General features: G+C 48.2%; 1 protein-coding gene across 2 annotated transcripts in view; it reads right to left on the bottom strand.

Annotated features, from left to right (window-relative positions):
* Positions 1-27,110, bottom strand: part of C12H16orf78 (chromosome 12 C16orf78 homolog) — a 293,236-nt gene that overhangs the window by 61,022 nt on the left and 205,104 nt on the right. For both annotated transcript variants that reach the window (XM_085637524.1, XM_085637525.1), the window contains one exon: positions 12,614-12,724. In XM_085637524.1, the coding sequence (XP_085493650.1) occupies positions 12,614-12,724 (111 nt within the window). The remainder of the gene's footprint in view (positions 1-12,613; positions 12,725-27,110) is intronic.

Genomic DNA, 27,110 nt, shown 5'->3' with positions numbered 1-27,110 from the left:
AGGTATTTTTTTCAGAGGTCCATACTCGCCTCCAAAGCAAAAGAGGTTGGATTTTTATTAGATCTTCAATATACGTGATTCCTAGTTCTAGATGTGAGGCATAGGTGGAAGTGCCTCTTGGGGTTGATAAAAGGAACCTCATGAAGAAATTCTCCTCTTTTTGAATCGAGTCGGTAGATGTGTGGCCCCATATCCCTGCACCATATAAGGCGATGGCTTGGCATTTCGCGGCATACATCTGTAGTAGCTCTGCTGCTGGTTTTTTGCCAAGTTTCTTGGAGAATTTCATTAGTGCCATGATGGCTCGTCTGAAGAGTTGTCTCCTATTCTCGACTGCCGCTTTCCAGTTCAGGGCATCATCGATCATAATGCCTAGGTAGGGATACTGTGAGGTCATTTCAATTTTTTGTTGTTTCAGAAAAATGGACTTGGATGTCTTTCTTGATCCACCGGCTACCATAACATAGGTTTTTTTTATGTTTATATGGAGGTCCAGAGCGCCCATGAAATCTGCGTATTTAGATAGAGATTTCTGCAGTTCAATGGGGGTGCGGGCTAGGATGACTGCGTCGTCCGCATAAAGGAGAGCGGGGATCAAACGACCGTTTGCTCTTGGGAGGTCTCTCCCTCCTCTCAACATAGCCTTTTCTAGGCCATTGGTGTACAAAGAGAAGAGGAAGGGGGCTAGGACGCAACCTTGCCTCACTCCCCGCTCTACCCTGAATGGCGACGTCAGTTCTCCTTTTATCCCGTACCTTACTCTCGCCGTGGCTTCGCTGTATAGCTCTCTCAGGAAGTCCAAAAGAGGGGGATCTACCCCCATTGCGTTCAACAGTGACCAGAGTCTTGCATGAGAAACGCAGTCAAATGCAGAAGACAAATCTACATACACCATGTAAATAGTGCCAGGTTTTGCATGGATATATTTTGAAATTAGCAGACTTAAGTTTAATGCCTGTTCGACAGTTCCAAATCCCTCCCTGAATCCAAACTGCAAGTCTGATAGGATGCTTTTGTCTTCTACCCATTGCAGTAACTTTTCGAGGAGGACTCTACCAACAAGTTTGCCCAGGGAGTCGAGGAGCGAAATTGGTCTGTAGCATTTAGTGTCTTGTCGGTCCCCCTTCTTAAAGATTGGGACCATGATTGAGGATGACCAGGATTCTAACAGCCCGAGCTTCATAGTTGCTAGGCAGACTCTAGTGAGTATTGGAACCCATAGGTCTGGGAGATGTTTAAATAGATCAACTGGGACCCCGTCGGGACCTGGAGCTTTCCCACTCTTACTTGATGTTAGCGCCGTATTGACATCCTGCAGGTCAATCTCCAGTAGGATTGGGTAAGTTACTGGATTGATATTGGGGTGATGCTCTTCGGTCGTGGCTGTTAGTCTAAAGATTTTTGAAAAATGATTCACCCACGTATCCTCATCGATGGCCACATCTATTTTTGGGCCAGTATTGTCCGTTAATAGAGGAGTTTTAACTATTTTCCAGAATACCTGACTATTTTTCTGGAGTGCACTTTCGTGCAAGGCCTTCCACAGAGATTCTTTCAGTTCTTTTTTCCTTGTGGCTCTGGCGATATTATACTCTCGTCGAAGAGATTGAATATTTGTTTTATCTCTACTTGGATTTCCGAGAGCTTTTTTCAGCTTGGAATGTGCCTTAGTGCAATCTTGGTTGAACCAGCCTATGGAGCTTAGATTATTTTGTTTTGGGGTTGTAGTTAAAAGACTTCTGACTTGTTCTATTATTTTCTTGTAATTTTTCACAATTTGATTCGGCTCTGCGTGGGGGTCGAGACAGATCAAGATGTTATCATAGGTAGAGTCTACTAGATGCTTAGTAAGAATGTTGGGGTCCAGTTTTTCCCATTTTATGGTGTATCCATTGTTTTTCCCCAATTCAATCCTGTTTTGTGCTAAAGTTTTTGCTATGGTTGCCGTGTATGTTCTTGGATGTTCTGTTTGAAGGCTTACTTGTAGGGCAGAATGATCACTCAAGTTATTTTCCAGGATTTTAAAGTTGGAAATTTTATCTTTAAGACCTTCTGTAATCATTATATAGTCAACAGTGGTCTTATGGCCCCTTCCTCTGTAGGTAAATTCTAGTCTGTCATTTGGTTTTTGGATGGGGTTTACAATTAACAGATCCAGATCGGCAAGTAATTTGTTCATGGCTAGGCCCACAGTAGAATGGGTAAAGTGGACTAAAGGATTCTCAAATTCGTCCACCATTCCACAGATGTCGTTTTGGGGGCAGGGATGAAGGTTGAAATCTCCACCCCAAATTATGTTGGCGTTTTCGATTATTCGGTTAGGGCGGCTATGTTCATTTATATTTACTTGTATTAGGGAAAGAACATTCAGGAAAGTCTCATCCGCTAAGTTATTATAGGTGTTAATTAATGTGATGGCAAGTTTTTTCCCTAATTTGAGTGTAAGAATTTGGAAATAGGGCAGGAGATCTACCTTAATTATCTTCATATCGGAGATTGTGTTTGCCAGGTAGATAGCTAATCCCCCTTTTGGTCTACCTGAGGTACTAGGGAGAGCAGGAGATGTAAATGTTCTATATCCCTCAAGGTGTAGGGGCGTCGTTGACCAGGTTTCTTGTAGACAGATGATTTGAGCCTCCTTCAAGAAGTCGGCTACAGAACCATCTACTATTTTGTTTCGAAGACCTGCCACGTTCCAAAAGATCACGGACAGATGTAAGTAAGTATGGTCTACAGCTGTAGTTTTTATTTGTGCAGCGGGTGGAATAGGGATAGATGGAGCCAAGGTGGTCTGTACAGGCTCCGGGGATTTACTTGTTAGTCAATCGACCATTTCCAGGCCGCTGAACCTATTCATAGTCGGTATGCCTAACCAATTTGGCCCTTTGATGGTTTCTCTATGATTGACTTCATATGGTTGGTAAGATGGTCGGTCCCATTGCTCGCGTTTTCTACATCTATTTTGTGGGCCCATGGTCTGCCATGGAAGTTCTCTTTGCTGGTAGTTCTGATTTGCAGGGCGCCAAGGATTATAGGAGTCACTGTGTCGTAGCGGTGGTTTTAAGCCAGCCACATCTAACTCCCACGGTTGTGGAGTAGGTTTCCGCCAAAAGTTATCAGTATCGTATGCGATGTTATTGTTACTGAATCTTTTTGGGTAAAAATATGACAGTGGTCTAGTGGCAATCCCCCCTGTGACGTTGTTTTGTTCCCAGGAGCAGATATACTCAGCGATAGTGGGGTCCTCAAAGGTAATTACGACGCAATCTCCCCGCATAGTTTTTTCCGTATGACCTACCCACGGGGTCCTGCTGACCGAAACTATTCTAGTTATGCAGGGTGGCGGAACCGGTCGGTTTGTGTTCAGCCAGTACCGAACTTTATTCTTCAATGACCAGTTTGGTTCCGTCCCCTCTAATGTAAGTTCCGGGACCCCCGTCAAGACTGCCACATAAGGGCACGCCTCAGGTGGCATGTTTAGGGGAGGTCTTTGCTCAGTGGTCCCTTTCAGGGGTCCTTTTGTTTTCGGTGGATGCGTGTTTATTGCAACTAGGTTTTTAGGAACTGAAATGGCAGTGATTGGGGTAATTTCTAGTGGAGTAAGTAGGGGGTTGGGTTGTGAGGGAATGATCTGGGGATTAGGAGTTTGGTTTTGTGCGGTGAGAGTGTTTGGTACTGTCGAGGATTTTAGGGAAGGCTGTTTTTTTGTGCGTGAGAGCGACACGGTTGCAAATTGCTTCGAAGTAGGGAGAGTAAGCGTGGGGTTTGGGGTAGGTTTTGTGAGGGCTTGAGAGGGTAAAGATTTAATGGACGCTGAGATTTTTGTTAGCTGTCTCTCGATGTTGATGAGTCTAGTTTCTAGAGGGCGAATTTGGGAATTTAGGAGGGAAGCAAATTCTTTAATTAATCGTGATAGTTCTCTATCTTTGCCTAGTTGTTGAAGGTTTAGGTTATCTGAGGTGTCGGTATCTTGAGGAGCAGATGATAGCTGATGTAATTCAATCACGTTATTTTTTGGAAGGACAGAGTGTGGAGGCAGTACAGATGAGTCTGCAACACCAACCAGTACTGGGTTCTCGGTTGATATGGTGTTCTCAGAGTGATTTCGTGTTTTCCTAACATTCCTTTTCTTTACAGCCCCCTCCCGTCTTCCTCTCTTTTGTCTCAGTTCTTCAGAGGTTGTATCTAGAAAAATATTTGGAGTTTTTTCTAGGTCGCTTTCAATGGAGGTTATACTAAGTTGGGAAGCTGAGAGGTCTACGTTATTTGGGAGGCTGGGTCTGCTTATAACTGTATCCCTTTGAGATGGCAATGGCTGTACGGGTGGGGATCTTGCGGATGCTAATATTCCCATTGAGGATCGGCGTGCTATTGCAAGTTCAGTTGAAACCCTCCCCTCAATTAGGCTTAAACTTTGGTCAATAAAAGTATTAGCCTTTGCAAGAAAGTCATCCATTGGGCCTAGCAATTTTTCGCCTATCCCATTTTTTTTGAGTTTTTTATGCTTATTTGATCTCGTGTTCATTTTCCTGGAAATGATTCCAAGGGGAATTTTGTACGGCAACGGTTAGCTATTAAGACAGGACGAAAGCAGTGGTAAATACCTGTGTATTGGATGTCCTTTGTGTTGAACTTGGGGGGGTGGGCCGGACCGGACTCTCACGTTCTCGAACGGCCTCAAACGGCCCGCTCTTTGCCCGGTCTTCGCCCCGGACTACGCCCCGCACGCGTCCCGCGATGCGCGTCACGGGGGCCACCTTTACGCTGTGATTGGTAATAGGGGCGTGGCACTTGGAGGGGGCGCGGCTCGCACGGGAAGAGGACCAGCTGGAGCTGTTGTGTGCTGGTCCTCGCAGTCCCGGGGCCAGCGCCTCTCCCTCCTCTGCGGCGACGCGGTGTGCTGGGTCTTCCTAGCCAGGCAGCGGTGCTGGTTGGTCTTTGTGGTGCTACTCCTGTAGCACAGACTGCTCCGGGCGTGCTCTAAGTCGACAGAAGCTCTTTGCGAGTAGTTTAGTAATAGTTTTGAAAAGTTCTTTAGACGAGGACATGGCTTTCCTGATTTGTTCCCCAAAGTATGACTTTTTGGTGTTGAGAAGTAGTTTTTTATAAAGTATAAGACTTGCTTTATAAGCCTCTTTATGGGTGTTATTGTAGCCTCTCCTCCACGCTCGCTCTAACTGCTTGCAATCAAGTTTCCTGTATCTTTAGATTTTTTGAATACCAAGGAGCGGATGGAAATGCCCGCTTGGGAATGCATCGTTTGACCGGCACCTATTTCCTGCAGGCGGAATCTACCCATTCCGTGTACATCCTCCACATTGGATGGCAGGGGGTGAGCTGTGATTTTCAGGAGACTTCCTAGCTCTAGGTTGCTGATATTTTTCCAGGCCCTTGTAGTTGTCATGGCCTTAGTAGTAGGTTTATACTGATGTTGTTTTGCCTGGTTGAATTTGAATAGAATTGCTTCATGATCAGTGCAAGAGAGTGGCAGTGCTTCCATCTATAAGAGGTTGGGGTTGTTTGAAAGAATTCCGTCTAGTGTATGTACTGCAGTGTGGGTAGGGTCTTCCACCAGCTGCTTGAGGTCCCCCCAGCTAAACACTTGCTGCAGTCTTATATTGTCAGGGTCAGTGAGATCTTCAAAATGAAAATTAAAATCCCCCATTACCATAAAGGATTTGGCACACATCCCCTCCTCAAGTAGCGTTCCAATGGATTCTAAAAACACACCTCTTGGGCCCGGAGGGCAATAGAGGAGGACAGCTTTGAGTGTATCATGATCAGATATTCTAACACTGATTGACAATGCCTCACATGCTTGATTGGAGGCTTTGACGAAGGAGGGCTCTAGGGTGTTGTGATAAATGACTGCCAACCCACCACCCCTATTGATAGGTCTATCAAGTGTGTAACAAAAGAAACCGGGTGGAGTGGCTTTGACGAGGTCAGGTCCTGATGTTTCGTTGGACCAGGACTCAGTAATAAAAGCCAGCTTGATGTTATACTTTTCAATAAACAAAGCACATTCCACACTGTGCTTAATCAAAGACCGAGAGTTAAGAAGAAGGCATTTGAGGGGTTCCTGGTCATCTTGACTGATCCTATCCCCCGTTATACTAGCCCGAGACCTGATGGCATGTTCACAATGCCAGGAAGGCCCAGGTGACACTTCGGACATGGATCCGCCTGCGCTTCCAAAAATGAATTGGGTGCGATCCTTGGGCAGCGTGCATTGCCCCCTTCAGGATCCAGCCCTAAGAGATGCTCTCTGGATTAAGTCATCATTTCTGACGTGAAAGGGCCAGGGGGACAGGCCCTGAGCCGGGTCCGAGCGCGGACGGGCGCAGACGGGCTTGCCTTAGGCGCACCTGCTGCGCGCGTCCGCTGCGCGGTCGCGTCAGCATGTCAATTTGTATGTTGCGGTGGGAAAAGTCTAGACCGCTAACCCCCAAAGATGGCTGCCGGTATCCTGCCCCCGATTCCTTCTATGTTGAGCAGTCACCATGCCACCGCGAGAGAATTAAGTAGGTAAAGTGCCCAGTACTTCTCAATTAGTAAAACTAAAACAATGGCAGTGGCAGGAGTTTAAAAACAATTCAAGTTGTTCCAGCAGTTGGTTTTAAAAAATGTAGTGTATGAAAAGGCCCCCGTAGATCGAACTTCAGAAAAAAAAAAGAAATGCGGAATTTCTTTTTGGATTCCCAATTGCATTATACGTCTTAGCAAACAGGAAACCATTTAGACTGGAACCATTCTGAGACAGTGCAACCCGTAAACAAATACAAGCTGAGGCCGACAACATTTTCTTTGTGAACTTGCACACGTCTGTGTACATGTTTATGCGTAACATGTACACAGCTTCTTAATCCAAGTTTGCAGCAGTAGACCATATTGTCAGATATGATCACTGGAGATTACAGCTCAAATGCATTTTGACAAAAAGCTTACAGTGGGTGGCTCCCCTTTTTGTGGTCCCAAACCACAGCAGAGGCTCCTAAAACAACAGTTAATAAACAGCAGAAAAAAACTCAGGTTTTTTATGAGGTAGAATTCACTTCATTACAAAATGTCCCCAAGAATGAGCCTCCAATCCATGACCAAGGGAGGAAAAAGGGATTTTGAACACAGGGCCATATACCAAATGGATCAGAGGTTTTCTTCATCCTTAAGTCCCTTTCCTGATGAATAAACCTTAGCGAAATCAATATGGATGAAACGGGTTCCAATGATGATGGATGAGCAGGTATATTCATCCTCTTATGTCTGGTAGCTACATAGTCCTATTTAAGCAAAGATGAGTAAAAACTGAGCCCTAAAGCTGGATTGACATGCTGGCTCCCTTACTACCTGCATTTGCTTATGGAGGGAGCCACAGACATTTGGGGAGAAGGCTTTCCTTCTCTCCATCCTCTGAAGTAGACATTATGTCTTTGGAAATGCCTACAGAGTATCTCAATTTGAATTCAAATGGCGCTGCAGGAGCCAGAAGGAAAAAAAAGGAAAGCAAAATCCAGCCTCAAAGGCTCATCCCTTTTCAGAATTCCAAACAAAACAGGTGTGTGCCGCCTGGAGCAGTGATATCAAGGAGTACATGTATGCAAGCCCTTACTGTAAAAGGCAGGCAAACTAAAGTGATAATTGAAAGATGCGTACAGCACCTCAATGCAGCCGGGCCATAGCCATGAGTCAAACAGAGGTTTTTGAGAGGAAGTGGTGATTTTTGTAGGACCTTCTACGGCTGCCTTTTTAACAAAATGTGCATGCCTATTGTTAGAAATGGGGGTCTCTAGTTGGCGGTGGTTTGCAGCCTGTCCAAGTAGGGACCCTTCCTTCTAGTCAGGATAAGTAAAGTACACAACTAAATGTGCCTGAGCTCATCCTCTGGTAGCTTGCTCAAGAGCAGTCAGGCTAAACTACAGAGGCAGTGTGAAAAGCATTTGTGCACTGTCATGCCCCGCGGTCCTGCCCCCGAGACATGTATAGTATTTAAGGAGCGTAGGCGCGTGTAAACGCCGCTTAGCGTTCTTGCACCTAGCCCCATTTCCATCCCATTAGCATTTGCCTGACTTCCGTTTCGCATGGTTTCCTGTTTCCGGTGAAGTTCGCATCGTCGTGGACGAGTGCTGTCGGGATCCTTGCTCCTTGTCTGGCGCGGCGTTGCCGCATTTGCAGTAGTGGTGACAGTGGACGCTGTCATCCGTTTGGTTTGTTTTGGTTTACCCGGTTGAGATCCTGCAATCAAGTAAGACTCTGCTTTCCTTCCCGGGTCCAGTCACGTTTCTTATAGTCCCATTTAGCGGGCACTCCCCCTGCGATGAGACCTGCGCTGATACCTTTGTTCCTAGAAGTGGTGCCTGCAGCTAAGGCGCCTCTGCAGTCATTTCAATGCCAGTGTAACCGACTCATATCCTCACTTTCCCTGAGTGTTACTCGCACATTGTTCTAGGTACCTCCCCCTTGATCGAGAGAGGTATTCTTATTTTTGGTTTTCCGCATTTTTCCCTCTGTACGTGTTGAATGTGGGGTTAACTGGTGTGGACCATCGTGCAATATTTAGGGAACAGCTCTTCACATTAGGAAACACGGTAAGAGCGATATAACGCCTTGCATTATCTGTCATAGATATAGGTTGTGGATTGCACATAGTTATCCTTACTGAAAGCCTTGACTCATGTATATCCTTCCTTTAGGCACTTTAGTAAACCACTCACCTTAGGCATTTATAACGACGAAGATGCTATACTGCCTCACTCACAGTTCTCCTGATTGCAGACGGGGTGAGCCTTGCACATTCTATGTTTAGGCTCTGACACGTAGTAGATTGATAGTTATCCACCTTGTTTCTCGTCATAGGGAGCCCTAGCATGTGAGACAGATACACCACCCTCTCATACTCCGAATGGGGAACCATAACCGTGGTAGGTTTACCTAACATAAAGTGTTCGCACATTGAGGTTACTTGATATTGAAGGAATTAATATAGTCTTTTATTTTACAGCTGAGTGTTCCTGCCTTTGACCCTGACGAGGTCCAACAACACAACCTGCCTCTCTCCCCGTCTATCCTTGTTTTGTTTCCCTGTTTTCCCCTGGCGTGTCATCCGTTACTCTATACTATAAGGTCTATAGTCTGATAGAGTCAGAAGGCCGTAGGGGAAGACTGAGGACTAATCTTCAGGTTCCTGACGCTCCTGTGGAACATACCCAGTGGTCCTTACATGCACACACAGTAACACAGTGAAAATACCACAAAAAAGACTCCACACCATTTCAGAAAAAAATAGCAAATATTTATCTAATCAAAACAAGAACCCAAATAACAGAAATTCAACATACAGACATCAAGATATCATTAGAAATAGATTTCAAGGAAGGCACACAAGAAACATGAATCCAAGTGGGAATCTGAACCCAACTCTACCGGCTTAGTATTTGACTGGGATTTGATACATGCTGCTGCCCTAACGAATAAGATCTCCCCGATTCTAGCCCAAACCAAATACATGCTCATCAATAGGACATACTGGACGCCAGAAAAACTCCATAAACTCCATCTGAGGGATAGCCCCCTATGTTGGAACTGTGATTCAGCGGTAGGAGACTTAGCCCATATGTTCTTTGGTTGCTCTGCGCTGGGACCATTCTGGGGAAAAGTGTTTGATTGCATAGATCATATTTTCAAGGTCAAGTCTAAAAGAGAGTTTGTCTATGTTCTATTGGGGGTGTTGGATCAGGAGCTTCATAATGACAATGATCGTCAGTTGTTAGATATCTTGCTTACTCTAGCCTGTAAGGTAGTACTGTGTAAATGGAAAAGCGCCTCTGAGTTCTCTTACAGGATTTGGCAGGAATGGCTCTCGTTTCTAAGAGGAGCTGATAATCCAGCTCTGCACTCCTCTCCGTGGCGTGTTCCCCACAAGAGGTTATGCAAAGCCCTAGATAGATCTTCATTCTCATTTGACCCACCCTGAATGGAGGATACGGAAATATGGCTGATAACGCTATGGAGTAAAGGGCGTGGAGGATTACGGTATAGGCATTCGGGAAGGTAACACACATGAAATAAGGTATTGGCAGTTAGGGTGCTCACTCAAAATAGCGCAATCGTATCTTGGTGTGCTGAGCGTGGTTTCATGACATATCTTAGTTTAACTTAATTTAATTTAATTTAATTTAATTGCATCTAATTTGAAATAAGTTAGTCCATGTTACTCGGACTTGAGGGTCTGAATTGCTGTCCTGACCTACTGATTTTATTACTATGTTTATAGGACTATGACTCCATATATGTCCGTGACGGGTGTGACTCATATATAGACTTGCCAGTTCTCAGGTACTATCTGTCTGTTTTGTACTGAGATTTCATATGTCATTTATTGTATGTCTTTGTCATTTTTCTATTTCTTTTTGAATAAAAACGATTTGAAATAAAAAAAAAAAGAAATAGATTTCAATGAGTTCAGTTCATAGAAACTTATGATGCATCACTTTTATGGCAAAGTCCCTGGGAGGCGTCAAAATTACTGATAAAAAACAAGTGTAGGGGAGGTGAGGCGCCAGAAACACAGCGATGCCGTGGTTCCTTACTCTCAGGGAAGGCAGGGGAGGTGTTGTGTTGGTTCCTTGCTGTGGTTTCTTACAGCGTGGCTTTGTTGATGAATAGTTCGGCACACAGTTGTGATGCATGTGAAAATTCAGGCGCTGCAGGTCGATGTAGCAGCGATCCAGGTGCTGTGTCTATTTTTGCAGCAGCAGACAGGTGATGCGTCGATGCTTCCAGGGACACAGTAAGGCCTGAGCTGGAGTCGGAGTAGGCATCTCGGACTTCAGAGACTCAGTGCTTGGGAATCGGGCTGTAGCAGTTCTTCAGGTCACAAACAGGTGCTGCATTGATTTTCCCGGCTGCACCGTGGTGATGTGTGTGTTTTTCAACCCCACAGCAGCTTGCAGCAGGAAAAACTGTACTGGAAGGGCGATGCATGGATTTTCAGCAACAGGAGCAGCAAAACAACCTTCAAGGGTCCACAACAGGAGTTGGCACCACAAGGCAGTGGAATTCAGGGATGCTGTAGGTGAAGTGTTTGTGTCCCTGAGATGTCTGAACAGGAGGCAAGCTCTACATCAAGCCCTTGGAGAATCTTCTCAAGCAGGATGCACAGCAAAGGTCAGTCTATGTCCTTTCCAAAGCAGAAGCCGCAACATTAGGCCAACCCAGCAAAGCAACACACAGAAAAGGGGCTGTACTACTCACAGCTCTTCAGCTCCTTTCCTCAGCAGAGGTTCTTCTTGATGCAAAAGTGTTCTAAAAGTCTGGGGTTTTAGGTCCAATGCTTATACCCCTCTTGGCCTTTGAAGTCAGTATACCTCAAAGAAAGTTTCTCTTGCACTCAAGAACCAGCTCTGTCCTCCTTGGTCCAATGACACCACAGGAGGTGGATACAGAATCAGAAAAGTCAGCCATAGCCTATTCAGGTGTTAGTAACAACTCCTCCTACCGCTCTAGCTCAGGAAGGCCCATCACAATATGCAGGACACATCTCAGCTCCCTGTGTGTGACTGTCTTCAGTGAAAGTGCAAACCAGCCCATGTGAGCTAAAATCAGATGTTGATTCCACAGGCAGGCAGAGGCACAGGATGGTTAGACAAAAAATGTACCACTTTCTAAAAGTGGCTTTTTTAAACCTGTAATTTAAAAAACACTTTCACTGAAAGATGTATCTTTAAATTCTGAGTTCAGAAAACATAAACGACAAATTTCTATCACTTCCCAATTGAAAGTTACACTTGCAACATAGTACAAGGCAGCTCCAAAGATGACCTATGGGAGAGGTAGTCTTTCAATTGTGGAAAACAAAATTGGCAGTACATGTACAAGACACCAGCACATGTTCTACCTTTCACCTTCAGTGACCCTGCCCATGGGGCTACCTGGCCTTACCTTAGGGGTGACTTATATGTAATAAAAGGGAAGGTTGGGACCTGGCAAGTGGGTGCACTTGCCAGGTCAACATGGCAGTTTTAACACTGCACACACAGACACTGCAGTGGCAGTTCTGAGACCCATTTGAAAGGCTACTTGTGTGAGTGGCACAATCAGATTTACAGGCCCTGAACACACTCAGTACACTTTCTAGGGACGTACCAGCAAATCAAATATGCCAATCATGGAGAATTAATCACAATCATATTTTACATGGGGAGCACTTGCACTTTAGCACCTAAACCAGCAAAAATGAAATCCAGCACACAGTCAAAAATAGAGGAGGTAGAGGTAAAAAACAGGAGAAACCACACCAATGATGCCAGGTCTAACACCTACATTGGTTTTTAGAAGATAAAGTGCTTTGACACACCCCAGAGTTGTAAGGGCTGTGACAAGAAACAGGGATGGGGGCTGGAGTGGTAATGACGGATATGTATACATTCACGATTCTATAGGGGCATTGGGTATTTGGTGTCTCATTTTCAATAGGATGGTGAGATAAGACCTAAAGTGGTGCAAACCTATGTGAAGTTGCTGTGGACGCCCATGTTGGCACAGAGTGTGTTTGTGAGCGCAGTCATAATGCTGTACTCTGCTCTCTGTTCATTCTCTAAGTGTTTTTGATATTTACCTTGCAATGCAAAGTTACTTCCTCTTGAGACGTCGGGGGGTTTCGGTGCCGTAGCACACATGGACAAATCGACATGACTGAAGGGCAGATACACCTTGTTCTTTCTATGCTCTAAAGAAAACATAAATATTATTATTCATTGTAGAAATGTTTTAACACGAATCACCACTAAAACATTTTACACCTTTTTAATGAAATGCCGATATGCATTTGGCCTCTAGAAGGACCAGTTTTGGTATAGACTAGAAGTGATAGGGCTGTGTTTGGATTGCAAACTTCGAAAATCAAGTCATGATTCCTGAAATCGAATACAGTTTTTACTAGTGAAAGGTGTGGTACTAATTGGATGCAAAATTCTAGATTGAAGTCAAGATTCATGAAATCTAAAAGTTTGCACTAGTGAAAGGTGTGGTAAAGTCACATAATGACTACTGAAATCTAACAAATTCTGCGCTATTTTTCTCTCTCCGCAGTTTGACACACTTTATGAGCACAATAAATAAATAAAGTAAAATGTCCTACTGGCAGTGCTACAAAATGCCCCCTATCACGCTGGGTCGGGCACAGGAATGTAGCATGTTAAAAGCATTGTTTCAATGGCAATCTTGGTTGTTTATTTTATGATCGCAACGATGCCTCTCAAACGACAAATGCGAACTGGAGGGAGCTTGCCAGCACTGCCTTTCAAACAAGTGTAGACACAAGCCCTTGTTTGTCAAACTTTCTATCAGGTCAATGTAGCATGTACTTACCCCACCCCACAATGGCAATGGAAACCCCCACTACATTTTAAGTCGTCCATCCTGGCTGTGGAGTTTTCTCTCCTTGCGTGGGTCACTTTCGAGGCGGAACTTCTGGCACCCTTGGTGCAATGTGGGATTTCTCTCTACCATTTGGCCATTGGGAATGTACCCCTGAAGTGGGGATGTATTTGCATTGCCCTCATATCTTATCTCCCAACATGCTTGGGGCATTTCATAGCATGTAGGGACACTGTATTGACCTTTCCATGAAAGCCCGCTGACCTTGCCACCCCTATCTTTTGAAGTGCTACCTCCACCAAAAATATTGTTGTACGTGACAGTGCCAATCGGTTGGAAGAACCATGATGATTGTTGACAGAGTAAGCAACGTATCATGGCAGAACCGATGGTAAGGACATATTTGGAGGTCAAAGGACAAAATTCAAGGTTATTGAGTTGCAGCAGCAACCAGTGCTTAATTCAAGCCGGTGGTTTCCAGTGTTCGACACCGGCACTTAATTGTCAACACTGGCGCTTGTTAGAGTCTGTCACAAGGTGGCGCTGTCTGGCTAATTTAGAGATGACCACAACAACAGCTAATTTTCAATTTAATATACATTACAAATGACTGTTACCTGCCACCCAAGCCATTCCTCTAGCTTTGGTGGCCTGAAATAGTCCGAATTGACACACTTGTAGGAGTGTGATGGGTAATAGTTGTGTTGTTACTATCATGGGCAGCGCTGGCAGGGGCGATGTGTGGTTCAAACTGCAGTGGCCTCCTGGCGAAACCCCTGGCACTTATTATTTTACAAATTAATCACTGGCAGTAGCAGCATAGCAGGTGCTGCATACAGTACTAAATTTGACTGGTGGATGCCGCTAAGGGCCACCGACACTCTTTTTTGGGGACAAACACTTATGTTTCCTCATCAGACATTTCCTGTGAGCAAGAGAGGGAAAAACACAGAAATGGTAAAAAAGGAGGAAGAGAAGGACAATAAAAACGTTACCGGGGAGAAAGCAGGAGCCTGAAAGAGAGAGAACAAGGGGCAGGCAGTGGCTGGCAGTGGATTAAGGAGACTTTGAGGTGTTAACAGGACTATGCAGCTTTGACTTTTAATAGCGCTGGCCTCAAGCCCCTGAGTAGAGGTTTGGGCACCGGCACTCATTATTTTGCAAATTAAGCACTGTTCATTTGAACGGACTACTCGATCCTGAAGTAAAATATGGTGACTATATTTACTGATAATGACTAGAGACCTATCGTCAAACACTGAATATATATCTCATATGACTCTCATTTCCCCAGAATTCTATTTGGAAAAAAAAATACAAATTTGAAAGGTGAAAAGTGATGTAAATATGAAAATTGCTAGAGAAACATTGAGGGCCTAATTACCCTGGGGTACGTTATTTATTGGGTGCGATAAATAGCACCTATTGTGAGTTTGTGGGGAGATAACATGAAGATTCTGGTGTTTAGCACACCAAAACCCACATAGTATGGTAAATACTCTGTGGTTTCCCCCCCCCCCCCCCCTCCGGTTACATTTTATCAGGTTTGGCCTGCCGAAATGTAACCAAAGTTGAGTTATTTAAAGCATCTACTAATTAATAGATGTGTTAAATAAAACCAAACTGGCAATTCCAACCTGTGCTTTGACAGAGGTTTACGGACAGGTCAGAATTAGCTGGGCCACTCATAATAAGACCCTCAATGTGTAGACAACTGAGGTGTGATCAAGTTATTTACAGTGTGATAGTGAGTTAGCTCCCAAAACAGAGAGTGTCTTAGATAATGTAAGTACAATGCTGAATAATACAGGGAATGGAAAGAACCAAAGGAAATGTGGAGGGCCAGAGATTAAAACAAGAAGAATAGATGTGTCCTTTTTCGTGGGGAAGGTGCAGACAATCTATCGAGGATTTATACCATCTGTCTTCGGGGATGCTCTTAGTGATATGAAGGTCCCGGTGTCCGAAACTCTGTCCATCCTGCCGGCTATGTCTAACGAGGAATTTGACACTCTGAGCCTTAAAATTAAATCTGGCTCCCCCTTAGACCCATTGAAGCCGGAGTTCCTTATTCGTCTCCCGCCTCTCTGTCGTGAACCCATTTTGGACGTGATTAATCTTTCCCTCAGTGAGGGCGTGGTCCCGCCATCCTGGAAGCAAGCTGTGGTCAGCCCTATTCTGAAGAAATCCAACTCTGACCCCTTGCTCCCGGAGAATTACCGGCCCATCTCCCTCCTGCCTTGGACCGCCAAGGTCACTGAGGCACACGTGAATTCCATCTTGTCTGCCCACCTCTCTCGTAATAACATTCTTGACGAGAGTCAAAATGGTTTTCGCGCCCAACACAGCACTGAAACTGCTTTGCTCTTCATGACCGAGCATTTGCGGTCAGTGCTGGATGCGGGGCAGACTGCGGCACTCCTATTGTTAGACCTGAGCGCCGCGTTTGACACGGTGTCTCATGACATTCTGATGCGGCGCTTGGAGGAAGTGGGTATTGGGGGTGTTAGACCTGTCAGCCCTTTGGGTGGTCCCTCCTCATCATTATTTATTTTGTCCCACTTTTGCCTCAAACCCTGTTTGAATTTTTCCTTTTTGGGAACCACCAGACTTTTTCGTGTTGCTGCAGATTCAGGGAGCCATTTTAGCTACCCCTGAAACTTCTGTCTGAGGGCCTGGAGCACAAAATGGTGGCCACCTGTGACATCACCAGCATCCACTGGAACCTACCAGCACCTTCCAGAACATTCCAGAACTCTGTGACAGTTGGAGGCGGTTTAGAATGTTGGGAGGTTAAGACAGAGTGTTGGCAGTTGGAGCTGGCAGTTGGCACCTGACTGGTGAAGAGAGAGGAGCACAACAGTGAAGGAGGAAGGAGTGAAGCAGCAGGGGTGGAAACTTGTGCCTGGAGTGGGGTCCATAAACCCACCCTTGATACTTGTCCCTACTGATGGATCCCAGCCTATAGCCCTGTGTGGGAAGAAGACAGAAGAAACTTATCCTAAGGACCTGGACAGCAGGAACAGGCCTTAGAACCAAGAAAACAGCAAGATTCTGACCTGAGAACTGGTTTCCCTGGAGTCCGGCGTCGAGTAGCCTGAAGACCTGGAGCCCGAGGTGGAGAAGCGGCGCTGACTGAAGTAGCAGACGTCGTACCCGGAGCCGCCTGAGGTCGTGAGAGGGCGCCGACGGAGGTCGTGAGGAATACCAGAGGTCGAGGAGGAAGTGAACCGAGGTCGAGCGAGCGGCGTCATCGGAGGAGTGAAGTCCGCCCTCCGGAGTCGTCGGAGACCGAGGTAGAGGAGCACCGGAGATCGGGAGTGAGGATCGCACTCCGGAGTCGCCCGGAACCTGTGTGGAGGAGCACCGGAGGTCGGGGGTGAGGATCGCACCCCGGAGTCGCCGGAAGTCGACATCGAGGCCAGGCCGGCTGACGTCATCGGAGCCGAGAGCGCCATCGGACCGGAGCCGCCCGAAGTCGACATCGTGAAGAGACTGCCCGACGCCGTCGAATCGGAGGTCGAGATCGAACCGAGGCCACCGACATCGGACCGGAACCGCCTACCGGCGTCGTCAAAGAACTGACATTGTGCCGAGGCCGCCGAGACCGAACCGGAACCGCCTCACGGCGTCGACACGACTCCAGCGGCGTCGGAACATCAGAAAAAGGGCAGTAAGTGGAGTAGAGGGCGCCTAAGGCCCTGTGGAGACCTGAGAGACTACTCTAAGGGGCTAGGGAGGTGCTGAAACCAACCTGACTGTGCCTGGGGTGAACTGGGACTAACCTAGAGAGGTTGTGTGGAGAGAGAAAGCCAGGGCACTGGTATTCCCCCCTTTGATCTACCTCAGCTTAGGCCTCAGCCTTGTCCCAGCCAGGGAGTAGCCCCCCCCTCAAGCCTTCCACAACCCTACAAGCTGTGCCTGGGCCAAATCAGCCCTTAAGATTTGAAGTGTCATCTGATTACATGAGTGTTGCTGTATACTTTTAATTATTTATTGGGGGTACTGTATTTATTGAATTTTTACCTATTTATTGCTGCACTATATTTATAGGTCCACAGGACTTGTTGGTGTACAATATTTATTGGTACAGTATTTATTGCCTCAAAGTATTTAATTGTCTGTATATATTGCACTTGTATTTATGCCCTGTTATTTATGATCACCCCTATTTATTTCATCAAACAGCCAATATTTATTTGACCTGCACTAATTGAAACTTGTATATTGTGATTGACCTATTTATTTTTTCCAATCAGCAACTAAGAGAAAAAGATAAAGAAAGAATATTTTCATAATTTTTACGGTGTAGAGTCATTTTTGGAACGGATGCACGCATGGTTCTTGTATGGGTATATTGTATGCTTAGCACTGCGCCTGTTTCCTGACCACTCGAGCCAAGCTACCACAGTGTGTTCGGGGAGTCCACCACCACCCTGCGGAGTGGGAGTGGGCTGTTTCCAACATAAATTGGTGTTCAGTGGTGGGATAGAGCTGTGCCTACATATACTCAACAATAACTGTGGGTAGTCCATAGGCCTACACCGGGAGTTTTCTCAAAGCGGCCTTCCTGATTGTGGGTTTTTGTTTTTTCCAAATTTACTCTGGTGGTGGGAGGAGGTATTACTAAAGGTACCCCCCTGCATTGTTACTGCACAAAACCTGTCCTCTAACCTGAGTGGGCAAGATGGAGTTTGTACTGGAAGATTTAGAAACGTACACTGTGGCCCAACTCAGGGAGTTTTGCCAGCGGGAGGGGGTGTACTGTCCCCCAGGAGCAAAGAAGGGTGCACTCCAAACCAGCTTAAGGGCTTGGGGGGAGGCACGCCGAGAAAGCAAGGCTGAGGAGCAAGACAGGGATGGAGAGCCTGACCCCGAGGGGGCTGAGATGTACCAACCTGAGGTGGGGAACCTGTCAGCAGGGCCCAGGACACTTTCTAGGAAGGGCAGCACTGTCTCTAGTGGGGGCTTATCCGAAGTGGAGTTAGCAGATCGGAGGGAGAAAAGACAGCTCACATGGGACTTAGCAAAGCTGGAGAAGGAGAAGGAGGAACAGAGGATGGCTCATGAGACGGAGAAACAGAAGATGGCTCATGAGATAAGACTGAAAGAGATAGAGCTTCAGATCTTAAGAATTGGAGCACCAACTGTTCCTAATGGTGGCAGCAAAGACCAAGAAATCACCAGGGAATCCAAACCTTACCTGCCAAAGGACATAGTAGCTAGCTATGGGGCGGGTGACGACATCGCCAAGTGGCTAGCAGCCTATGAGGTCTCGTTGAGGGCCCATGGGGTTCCAGTGAAGTATTGGGGAGGAGGATTGTATAGGTACATGCCTCCAGCTGGTAGGGATGCTTTATTGGCCCTCGAAGAGGATGAGCAGACCCACTACCCCACCATGAAACTGGCGCTCATCAGAAAGTTTGGACTAACACCTGAAAAGTACAGACAGAAGTTCAGGGGTAGTCACAAACTGGGCACACAGAATTGGGTGGACTTCCTGGACTATGCAAAGAAGGCACTGGAAGGTTGGATTCAGGGCAGTGAAGTAAGGAACTACGAGGAGCTGTTTGACCTAGTACTGAAGGAACACCTACTCGAGAAATGTTTCCCTGAACTGCGGCAACACCTGGTGGATAGCAAGCTGACCAGTCCCCGGAAGCTTGCTGAGGAGGCGGACATTTGGGCTAGTACCCGGGTGTCCACAAGGGGGACTGGAGGGGATACTCAAAAGGCCGGACAGGGCGCCCCCCAGAAGAAAGAGGGAGGGGAAAAGAAAAAGGAGTTCTCCAAAGGCCCCCAAAATAACTTCCAAGGGAAGGGAACAGGATTCACCTCTAAGGCTAACCCACCCAGAAACCCTAATCCTGGCCAGAGTCAGCAGCCAAGGGTTGTCCATTGCTACGAGTGCGGTGGCGTTGGACACTATAAAGGAGACCCGAAGTGTCAGAAACGATCACCCCCTCCCACTGGAGGAAAGCCCCCCGGAGTAGCTAGTGTAGTGCTCGGGGAGGAGATGCCCTTAACTAAGGGAAGGGAGTGGGCGGGTGTCACTTTAGTGTCCCTGGGAGAACGGGAGATGGTTCCTAAGATCCAGGTGCCCGCAAATACCGCAAAGTATGGGCAGTGGATCACCATCAACGGCCAAAGAGGGGAGGCTCTGAGAGACACAGGAGCCAGTATGACTATGGTGCGTAGCCAGCTGGTGTCTCCAGAGCAGGTAATTCCCGATGTACTCCACCCAGCCGCGATGGCTGACGGCAGAACAGGTCACTATCCAGTGGCCGAGGTTCCCTTTGAATGGGGGGGGGTTGCAGGTTCACTTCGAGTTGCCGTAAGCCCTGCCGTGCCAGTCGATTGTCTGCTGGGAAATGACATGGAGCACAACGCTTGGAAGGAGGTGGAATACCGGACTCACACCGAGATGCTGGGTACACCTGACTGGGCCTGTGTTAGCACAAGGTCCGCGACTACCCGAAGAGGGAGTTCATTCCGGCTGGAGCCTGGAACAAAGGCCCAGCCAGCTGCCAGTCAAGGGAAGAACCGAGGACAGGAGGAGCCTGCCTCGGCGTCTCCACCCCGTAGGACGGATAGGCCACCGGAGGTGGTGGACCAGGAGTCTGCGGAGGGGGACGTTACCAACCTGGAGGACCTACCTATCCCGGCCGAGTGGCACGTGGAGGGAGGCCCGTCCAGGGAGGAATTCTGCCAGGGCCAGAGGGAGTGCCCTACCCTTGAGGGGCTGAGGCGACAGGCCGAAGCCCAGGCAGCAGGGAACGTTGAAGGGAACTACAGTGTTTACTGGGAGGATGGCCTCCTCTACAGTGAACCCAAGGCACCCCTACATGGATCGTCACGAGCCTTGGTAGTTCCTCAACGTTATCGAGCCTTCCTTTTGGAGTTGGCTCACGAGATACCATTGGCAGGACACCTGGGGCAAGACAAGACCTTCGCCCGTCTTGTCCCACACTTTTATTGGCCTCAGATGAAAGTGTCGTCCGATACCTACTGCCGGACATGTGTGTCTTGCCAAGCCAGTGGGAAAACAGGGGTGAAGCTGAAAGCTCCCCTGGAACCACTTCCTGTCGTTAGCACCCCCTTTGAAAGGGTGGGCATCGACATTGTGGGTCCATTAGATCCACCAACTACAGCTGGTCACAGGTTTATCCTGGTTCTGGTGGATCATGCCACAAGGTACCCAGAGGCAATACCTCTGAGGACCATAACAGCACCTGTTGTGTCTAGGGCCCTGATGGGAATCTTTACCCGAGTGGGTTTTCCCAAGGAAGTTGTGTCCGACAGGGGGACCAACTTCATGTCAGCATATATGCGGGCAATGTGGAAGGAGTGTGGAGTGACCTACCGGTTCACAACTCCTTACCACCCCCAGACCAATGGTCTGGTGGAAAGGTTTAACAAAACCTTAAAAGGCATGATCAGAAGTCTGCCTGAAAGCCTGCGGAGGAAATGGGACGTCCTCCTACCCTGTCTACTCTTTTCTTACAGGGAAGTGCCACAGAAGGGAGTGGGCTTCAGCCCCTTCGAGCTTCTGTATGGGCACCCTGTACGTGGACCTCTTAACCTGGTGAGAGACGGATGGGAAAGAACTCCCAGAAAGCTCCCCCAGGATGTGGTGAGCTACATGCTGGCCTTCCGGAGCCAAATGGCTAAGTTGTGGAAGCAAGCTTCTGACAACTTGGAAGCCAGCCAAGCAGTGATGAAGGCGTGGTATGACCACAACGCTCACCCGGTGGAGTTGGAGCCTGGCCAGAAGGTGTGGGTGATCGAACCAGGAGAGCTTAGTGCCCTCCAGGATCGCTGGTCAGGACCCTTTGAGGTGTTGGAGAAGAAGGGTAAGGCTACCTACTTGGTGGACCTGAAGACCCCTCGTCAGCCCCTGCGGGTGCTGCATGCCAACCGCCTCAAACCCCACCACGAGAGGCCCGAAGTCATCTTGATGATGGTGACTGACGGAGGAGAGGACGTGGAAAGCGAGCCTCTCCCTGATCTGTTTGCGTCTCAAGAAAAGGATGGGTCGGTGGAGGGAGTGATTCTCTCCCCATCTCTAACTCCTGAACAGCAGGAGGACTGTCGCCAGGTCCTGGGGCAGTACTCTTCGTTGTTCTCCCTTGTCCCGGGTAGGACTCACCTGTGCGTCCATGACATGGACACAGGAGACAGCCCACCTGTGAAGTCCAAGATCTACCGGATGTCAGACAAGGTGAAGGCCAGCATTCATAGTGAGGTCACTAAGATGCTGGAGCTAGGAGTGATTGAACCTTCTAGCAGCCCCTGGTCCAGTCCGGTGGTGTTAGTACCAAAAGCTGCACCACCGGGTGCCCAACCAGAACTGAGGTTCTGTGTGGACTACCGGGGACTGAATTCAGTGACAAAAACTGATGCTCATCCGATCCCTAGGGCGGATGAATTGATTGACCGGCTGGGAGCTGCCCAATATCTAAGTACCTTTGACCTTACTTCGGGGTACTGGCAGATCTCTTTGACTGATGGAGCAAGGGAAAGGTCAGCCTTCTCCACGCCCAATGGCCACTACCAGTTCTGTGTGATGCCCTTTGGGCTCAAGAACGCACCTGCTACGTTTCAGCGCCTGGTAAACCAGATCCTCACCGGAATGGAGAGTTTCTCTGCTGCTTATCTGGATGACATAGCCGTCTTCAGTAACAGCTGGGAGGATCACTTGCGTCACCTGCAAGCTGTTCTCCAGGCCCTGAGACAAGCTGGATTGACGATCAAGGCCAGCAAGTGCCAGATCGGGCAGGGGTCGGTAGTGTACCTTGGACACTTGGTGGGTAGGGGAGCGGTGCAACCCCTCCAGGCGAAGATCGAGGCCATCATGGCCTGGGAACCCCCCAAGACACAGACTGAGGTCCGAGCATTTTTGGGCCTCACGGGATATTACCGCCGCTTCGTGAAGGGGTACGGTACCATCGTAGCCCCCCTCACGGAGCTCACGTCCAAGAAACAACCTCGACGGGTAGTCTGGACGGAGGCTTGTCAGCAAGCCTTTGAGAGATTGAAGAAAGCCATGTGCGAGGCCCCGGTCTTAAGGGCCCCAGACTTTTCCAGGAAGTTCATTGTCCAGACAGATGCATCAGAACATGGCATTGGGGCAGTGTTATCGCAACTCAACGAAGAGGGCCTGGATCAACCCGTGGTCTTCCTATCCAGGAGACTACTTCCCAGGGAACAGAAGTGGAGTGCAATAGAGCGTGAAGCCTTTGCAGTGGTATGGGCTCTGAAGAAGTTGCGGCCATACCTGTTTGGCTCGCACTTCCTGGTTCAGACCGACCACAGACCCCTTCGCTGGCTGATGCAGATGAAGGGGGAGAATCCCAAGTTGTTGAGGTGGTCTATTTCCCTACAGGGGATGGACTTTCAGGTGGAACATCGGCCTGGAGTGGACCACGCCAATGCAGACGGTCTCTCAAGGTATTTCCGCCTTAGTGATGAGAACTCCCAAGGGGTTGGGTAGCTCTCCCCACTTTCAGCTGGGGGGGACGCGTGTTAGACCTGTCAGCCCTTTGGGTGGTCCCTCCTCATCATTATTTATTTTGTCCCACTTTTGCCTCAAACCCTGTTTGAATTTTTCCTTTTTGGGAACCACCAGACTTTTTCGTGTTGCTGCAGATTCAGGGAGCCATTTTAGCTACCCCTGAAACTTCTGTCTGAGGGCCTGGAGCACAAAATGGTGGCCACCTGTGACATCACCAGCATCCACTGGAACCTACCAGCACCTTCCAGAACATTCCAGAACTCTGTGACAGTTGGAGGCGGTTTAGAATGTTGGGAGGTTAAGACAGAGTGTTGGCAGTTGGAGCTGGCAGTTGGCACCTGACTGGTGAAGAGAGAGGAGCACAACAGTGAAGGAGGAAGGAGTGAAGCAGCAGGGGTGGAAACTTGTGCCTGGAGTGGGGTCCATAAACCCACCCTTGATACTTGTCCCTACTGATGGATCCCAGCCTATAGCCCTGTGTGGGAAGAAGACAGAAGAAACTTATCCTAAGGACCTGGACAGCAGGAACAGGCCTTAGAACCAAGAAAACAGCAAGATTCTGACCTGAGAACTGGTTTCCCTGGAGTCCGGCGTCGAGTAGCCTGAAGACCTGGAGCCCGAGGTGGAGAAGCGGCGCTGACTGAAGTAGCAGACGTCGTACCCGGAGCCGCCTGAGGTCGTGAGAGGGCGCCGACGGAGGTCGTGAGGAATACCAGAGGTCGAGGAGGAAGTGAACCGAGGTCGAGCGAGCGGCGTCATCGGAGGAGTGAAGTCCGCCCTCCGGAGTCGTCGGAGACCGAGGTAGAGGAGCACCGGAGATCGGGAGTGAGGATCGCACTCCGGAGTCGCCCGGAACCTGTGTGGAGGAGCACCGGAGGTCGGGGGTGAGGATCGCACCCCGGAGTCGCCGGAAGTCGACATCGAGGCCAGGCCGGCTGACGTCATCGGAGCCGAGAGCGCCATCGGACCGGAGCCGCCCGAAGTCGACATCGTGAAGAGACTGCCCGACGCCGTCGAATCGGAGGTCGAGATCGAACCGAGGCCACCGACATCGGACCGGAACCGCCTACCGGCGTCGTCAAAGAACTGACATTGTGCCGAGGCCGCCGAGACCGAACCGGAACCGCCTCACGGCGTCGACACGACTCCAGCGGCGTCGGAACATCAGAAAAAGGGCAGTAAGTGGAGTAGAGGGCGCCTAAGGCCCTGTGGAGACCTGAGAGACTACTCTAAGGGGCTAGGGAGGTGCTGAAACCAACCTGACTGTGCCTGGGGTGAACTGGGACTAACCTAGAGAGGTTGTGTGGAGAGAGAAAGCCAGGGCACTGGTATTCCCCCCTTTGATCTACCTCAGCTTAGGCCTCAGCCTTGTCCCAGCCAGGGAGTAGCCCCCCCCTCAAGCCTTCCACAACCCTACAAGCTGTGCCTGGGCCAAATCAGCCCTTAAGATTTGAAGTGTCATCTGATTACATGAGTGTTGCTGTATACTTTTAATTATTTATTGGGGGTACTGTATTTATTGAATTTTTACCTATTTATTGCTGCACTATATTTATAGGTCCACAGGACTTGTTGGTGTACAATATTTATTGGTACAGTATTTATTGCCTCAAAGTATTTAATTGTCTGTATATATTGCACTTGTATTTATGCCCTGTTATTTATGATCACCCCTATTTATTTCATCAAACAGCCAATATTTATTTGACCTGCACTAATTGAAACTTGTATATTGTGATTGACCTATTTATTTTTTCCAATCAGCAACTAAGAGAAAAAGATAAAGAAAGAATATTTTCATAATTTTTACGGTGTAGAGTCATTTTTGGAACGGATGCACGCATGGTTCTTGTATGGGTATATTGTATGCTTAGCACTGCGCCTGTTTCCTGACCACTCGAGCCAAGCTACCACAGTGTGTTCGGGGAGTCCACCACCACCCTGCGGAGTGGGAGTGGGCTGTTTCCAACAGGGGGGAAGGCTCTTCAGTGGTTCCGCTCCTTCCTGTCGGACCGGTCTTTCAAAGTAGCCATTCCACCTGGCCAGTCCTCTTTCCATTCTTTGGAACTGGGAGTCCCTCAGGGTTCTGCTTTAAGCCCCACATTGTTCAACTTGTATGTGAAACCGTTGGCCGCTGTCGTCAGGCAATGTGGCCTTACCATGACATCGTATGCCGACGACACGCAGCTGGCGGTGACACTCAGTGGGGACCCTGAGGTGACTGCGCCCAGGTTCCGTGCAGGACTTATAGCTGTGGCTAGCTGGATGCGTAGCAACTGCCTACAGCTTAATGCTAAGAAAACCGAGGTCCTGGTTGTGGGGAAGCAGGCGGAACTTTGGGGAGACCAGTGGTGGCCTTCTGAACTCGGGGTGTCCCCCATTCCAGCGGCCGAAGTTAAAAATCTGGGGGTGTGGCTGGATTCCAATCTTTCTTATACCAGCCATACAAAGAAGACAGCAGCTACCTGTTTTGGTATTCTGCGAGGGCTGAGGTCAGTCCTCAAATTCTTTGACCCCCCCACTCGGCAACTGGTGGTTCAGGCCTCTATTCTTTCCCGGCTGGACTACGGGAGTGCCTTGCTTCTTGGAGTCAACCAGGCTGAGGCTACTAGGCTTCAGAGGGTGCAGAACGCTGCTGCACGGGCCATTGTTGGCCTTCCGAGACGAGGCTCTGTCTCTGCTGTTCTGACCTCCCTTCACTGGCTTCCGGTCAGACAGAGAATCAAATTTAAGGCTCTCTGTCTGACATTTAAGATCCTGAAGCTTTCCTCTCCCCCTGCTTTGGCGGGCCTTATTTCTCCTTACGTCCCCACGCGGTCTCTCAGGTCTGAATCTTACCATCTGGCGACTAAGCCTAGGTTCAGGCTGAGTAGGATGGGAGGACGCTCTTTTCGTGTTCTGGCGGCTGATCTATGGAATTCCCTTCCTTTACATATTCGCGCCCTAAACAGCCTGACTCTTTTTAGACGCGCCATTAAAACACATCTGTTTGCCCCTGCTATCTGATTTCTCTTTTCTTGGCCTTGACCTGTTGTGTTGTGTACCTGATCAGGCGCCAGGACGCCCCTTCGCTGGGGCAGCTGTGCGCCTAATAAAAGTAAATAACATAACATAACATAACAGTGAGCAGTGTGTCCTTACCCCTGGGCAAGCAAGGGGACTCTCTTGAGTCAATCTGGATATCCTGCTGGCACCGAGCCTGCTGTATCCCCTCTAAGAGCTGTGCAACCTTTAGGATGCTTTTGTATAAGAAAGAGACAAGGAAGTTACATGAATTTGGATTCTAGATATGCACAATGTTGACAGCAGACAGTGTGTCTGCTGTAAGATGTGCCATACCCCGGGGGAATCAGAGAAGGCTTGGCCTTGGGTGACCATTATGATACTCATTCAAATTGCCACAGCACAAGATGCTTTAATATACAGCAACAGTGCTTAGGGCTCTACTGTCAGAGAGCTATTTATAGAGTTGGGCAAGGAGCTACATGCTTGTGAGAGAAACTATTCTGCCCTCAACTGCAAACCACAAAACCAAGGGCCTGATTACAAGTTTAGGTGCTATTTATCACACCTAATGAATAACGTTAACACGTGCTGCAAAGTTAAATACTAAAAAGCCCCTTGCAGTAGACCAGCCGCGGTTGCTCATGGCAAACCTATGATTTCCAAATAACAGAGTTTGCCAGCTCCTGTTCCAGGGCAAATAGTGAGGGCCTGATTACATGTGGCCTGTTAAATTAGGGTCCATATTTAGAAATGGTGCATGTTTATCCCGCATGGTAATTCACAGGCACAAAAAGAGCTCAACTTTCATTTAATTTCAGCAGATCAAACCTGCTGGAATTTGACAAGATAAAAAGGCCTGGTATACGCCCTGACAAGATTTGATGTGGCAGACTTCAAAATCCACACGATACTCCCAGAAAGTCAGAAGCGGGGATAATGACTACATCTTGATTAATTTCGAAATCTTCTGAGTGGGATTTCATGGGATACACTGATTATGGCATTTGACTGAGCCCACACATAATCAAGCCCATGCAATATTGTAGTGATTAGATTTACAAAAATAGGTAGCCATTTGAAGAACGTAAACTGAGGTGAACATTTTGCTATGTGTACTGAGCACAAAGCCGAAACAGCAGAAGACTGCATGAGTTCACATACTCAGTGGCATCTCCTCAGCTATGGTGGAAGAGCGTGCCCCCCCCCCCCCTCCCCG

Source organism: Triturus cristatus, chromosome 12, assembly GCF_964204655.1.
Source record: "Triturus cristatus chromosome 12, aTriCri1.1, whole genome shotgun sequence".
In the NCBI taxonomy this organism is placed as follows: Eukaryota; Metazoa; Chordata; class Amphibia; order Caudata; family Salamandridae; genus Triturus; species Triturus cristatus.
Note: the sequence above shows the minus strand (reverse complement) of the source record. Positions and strands in the feature narration are given on the sequence as shown.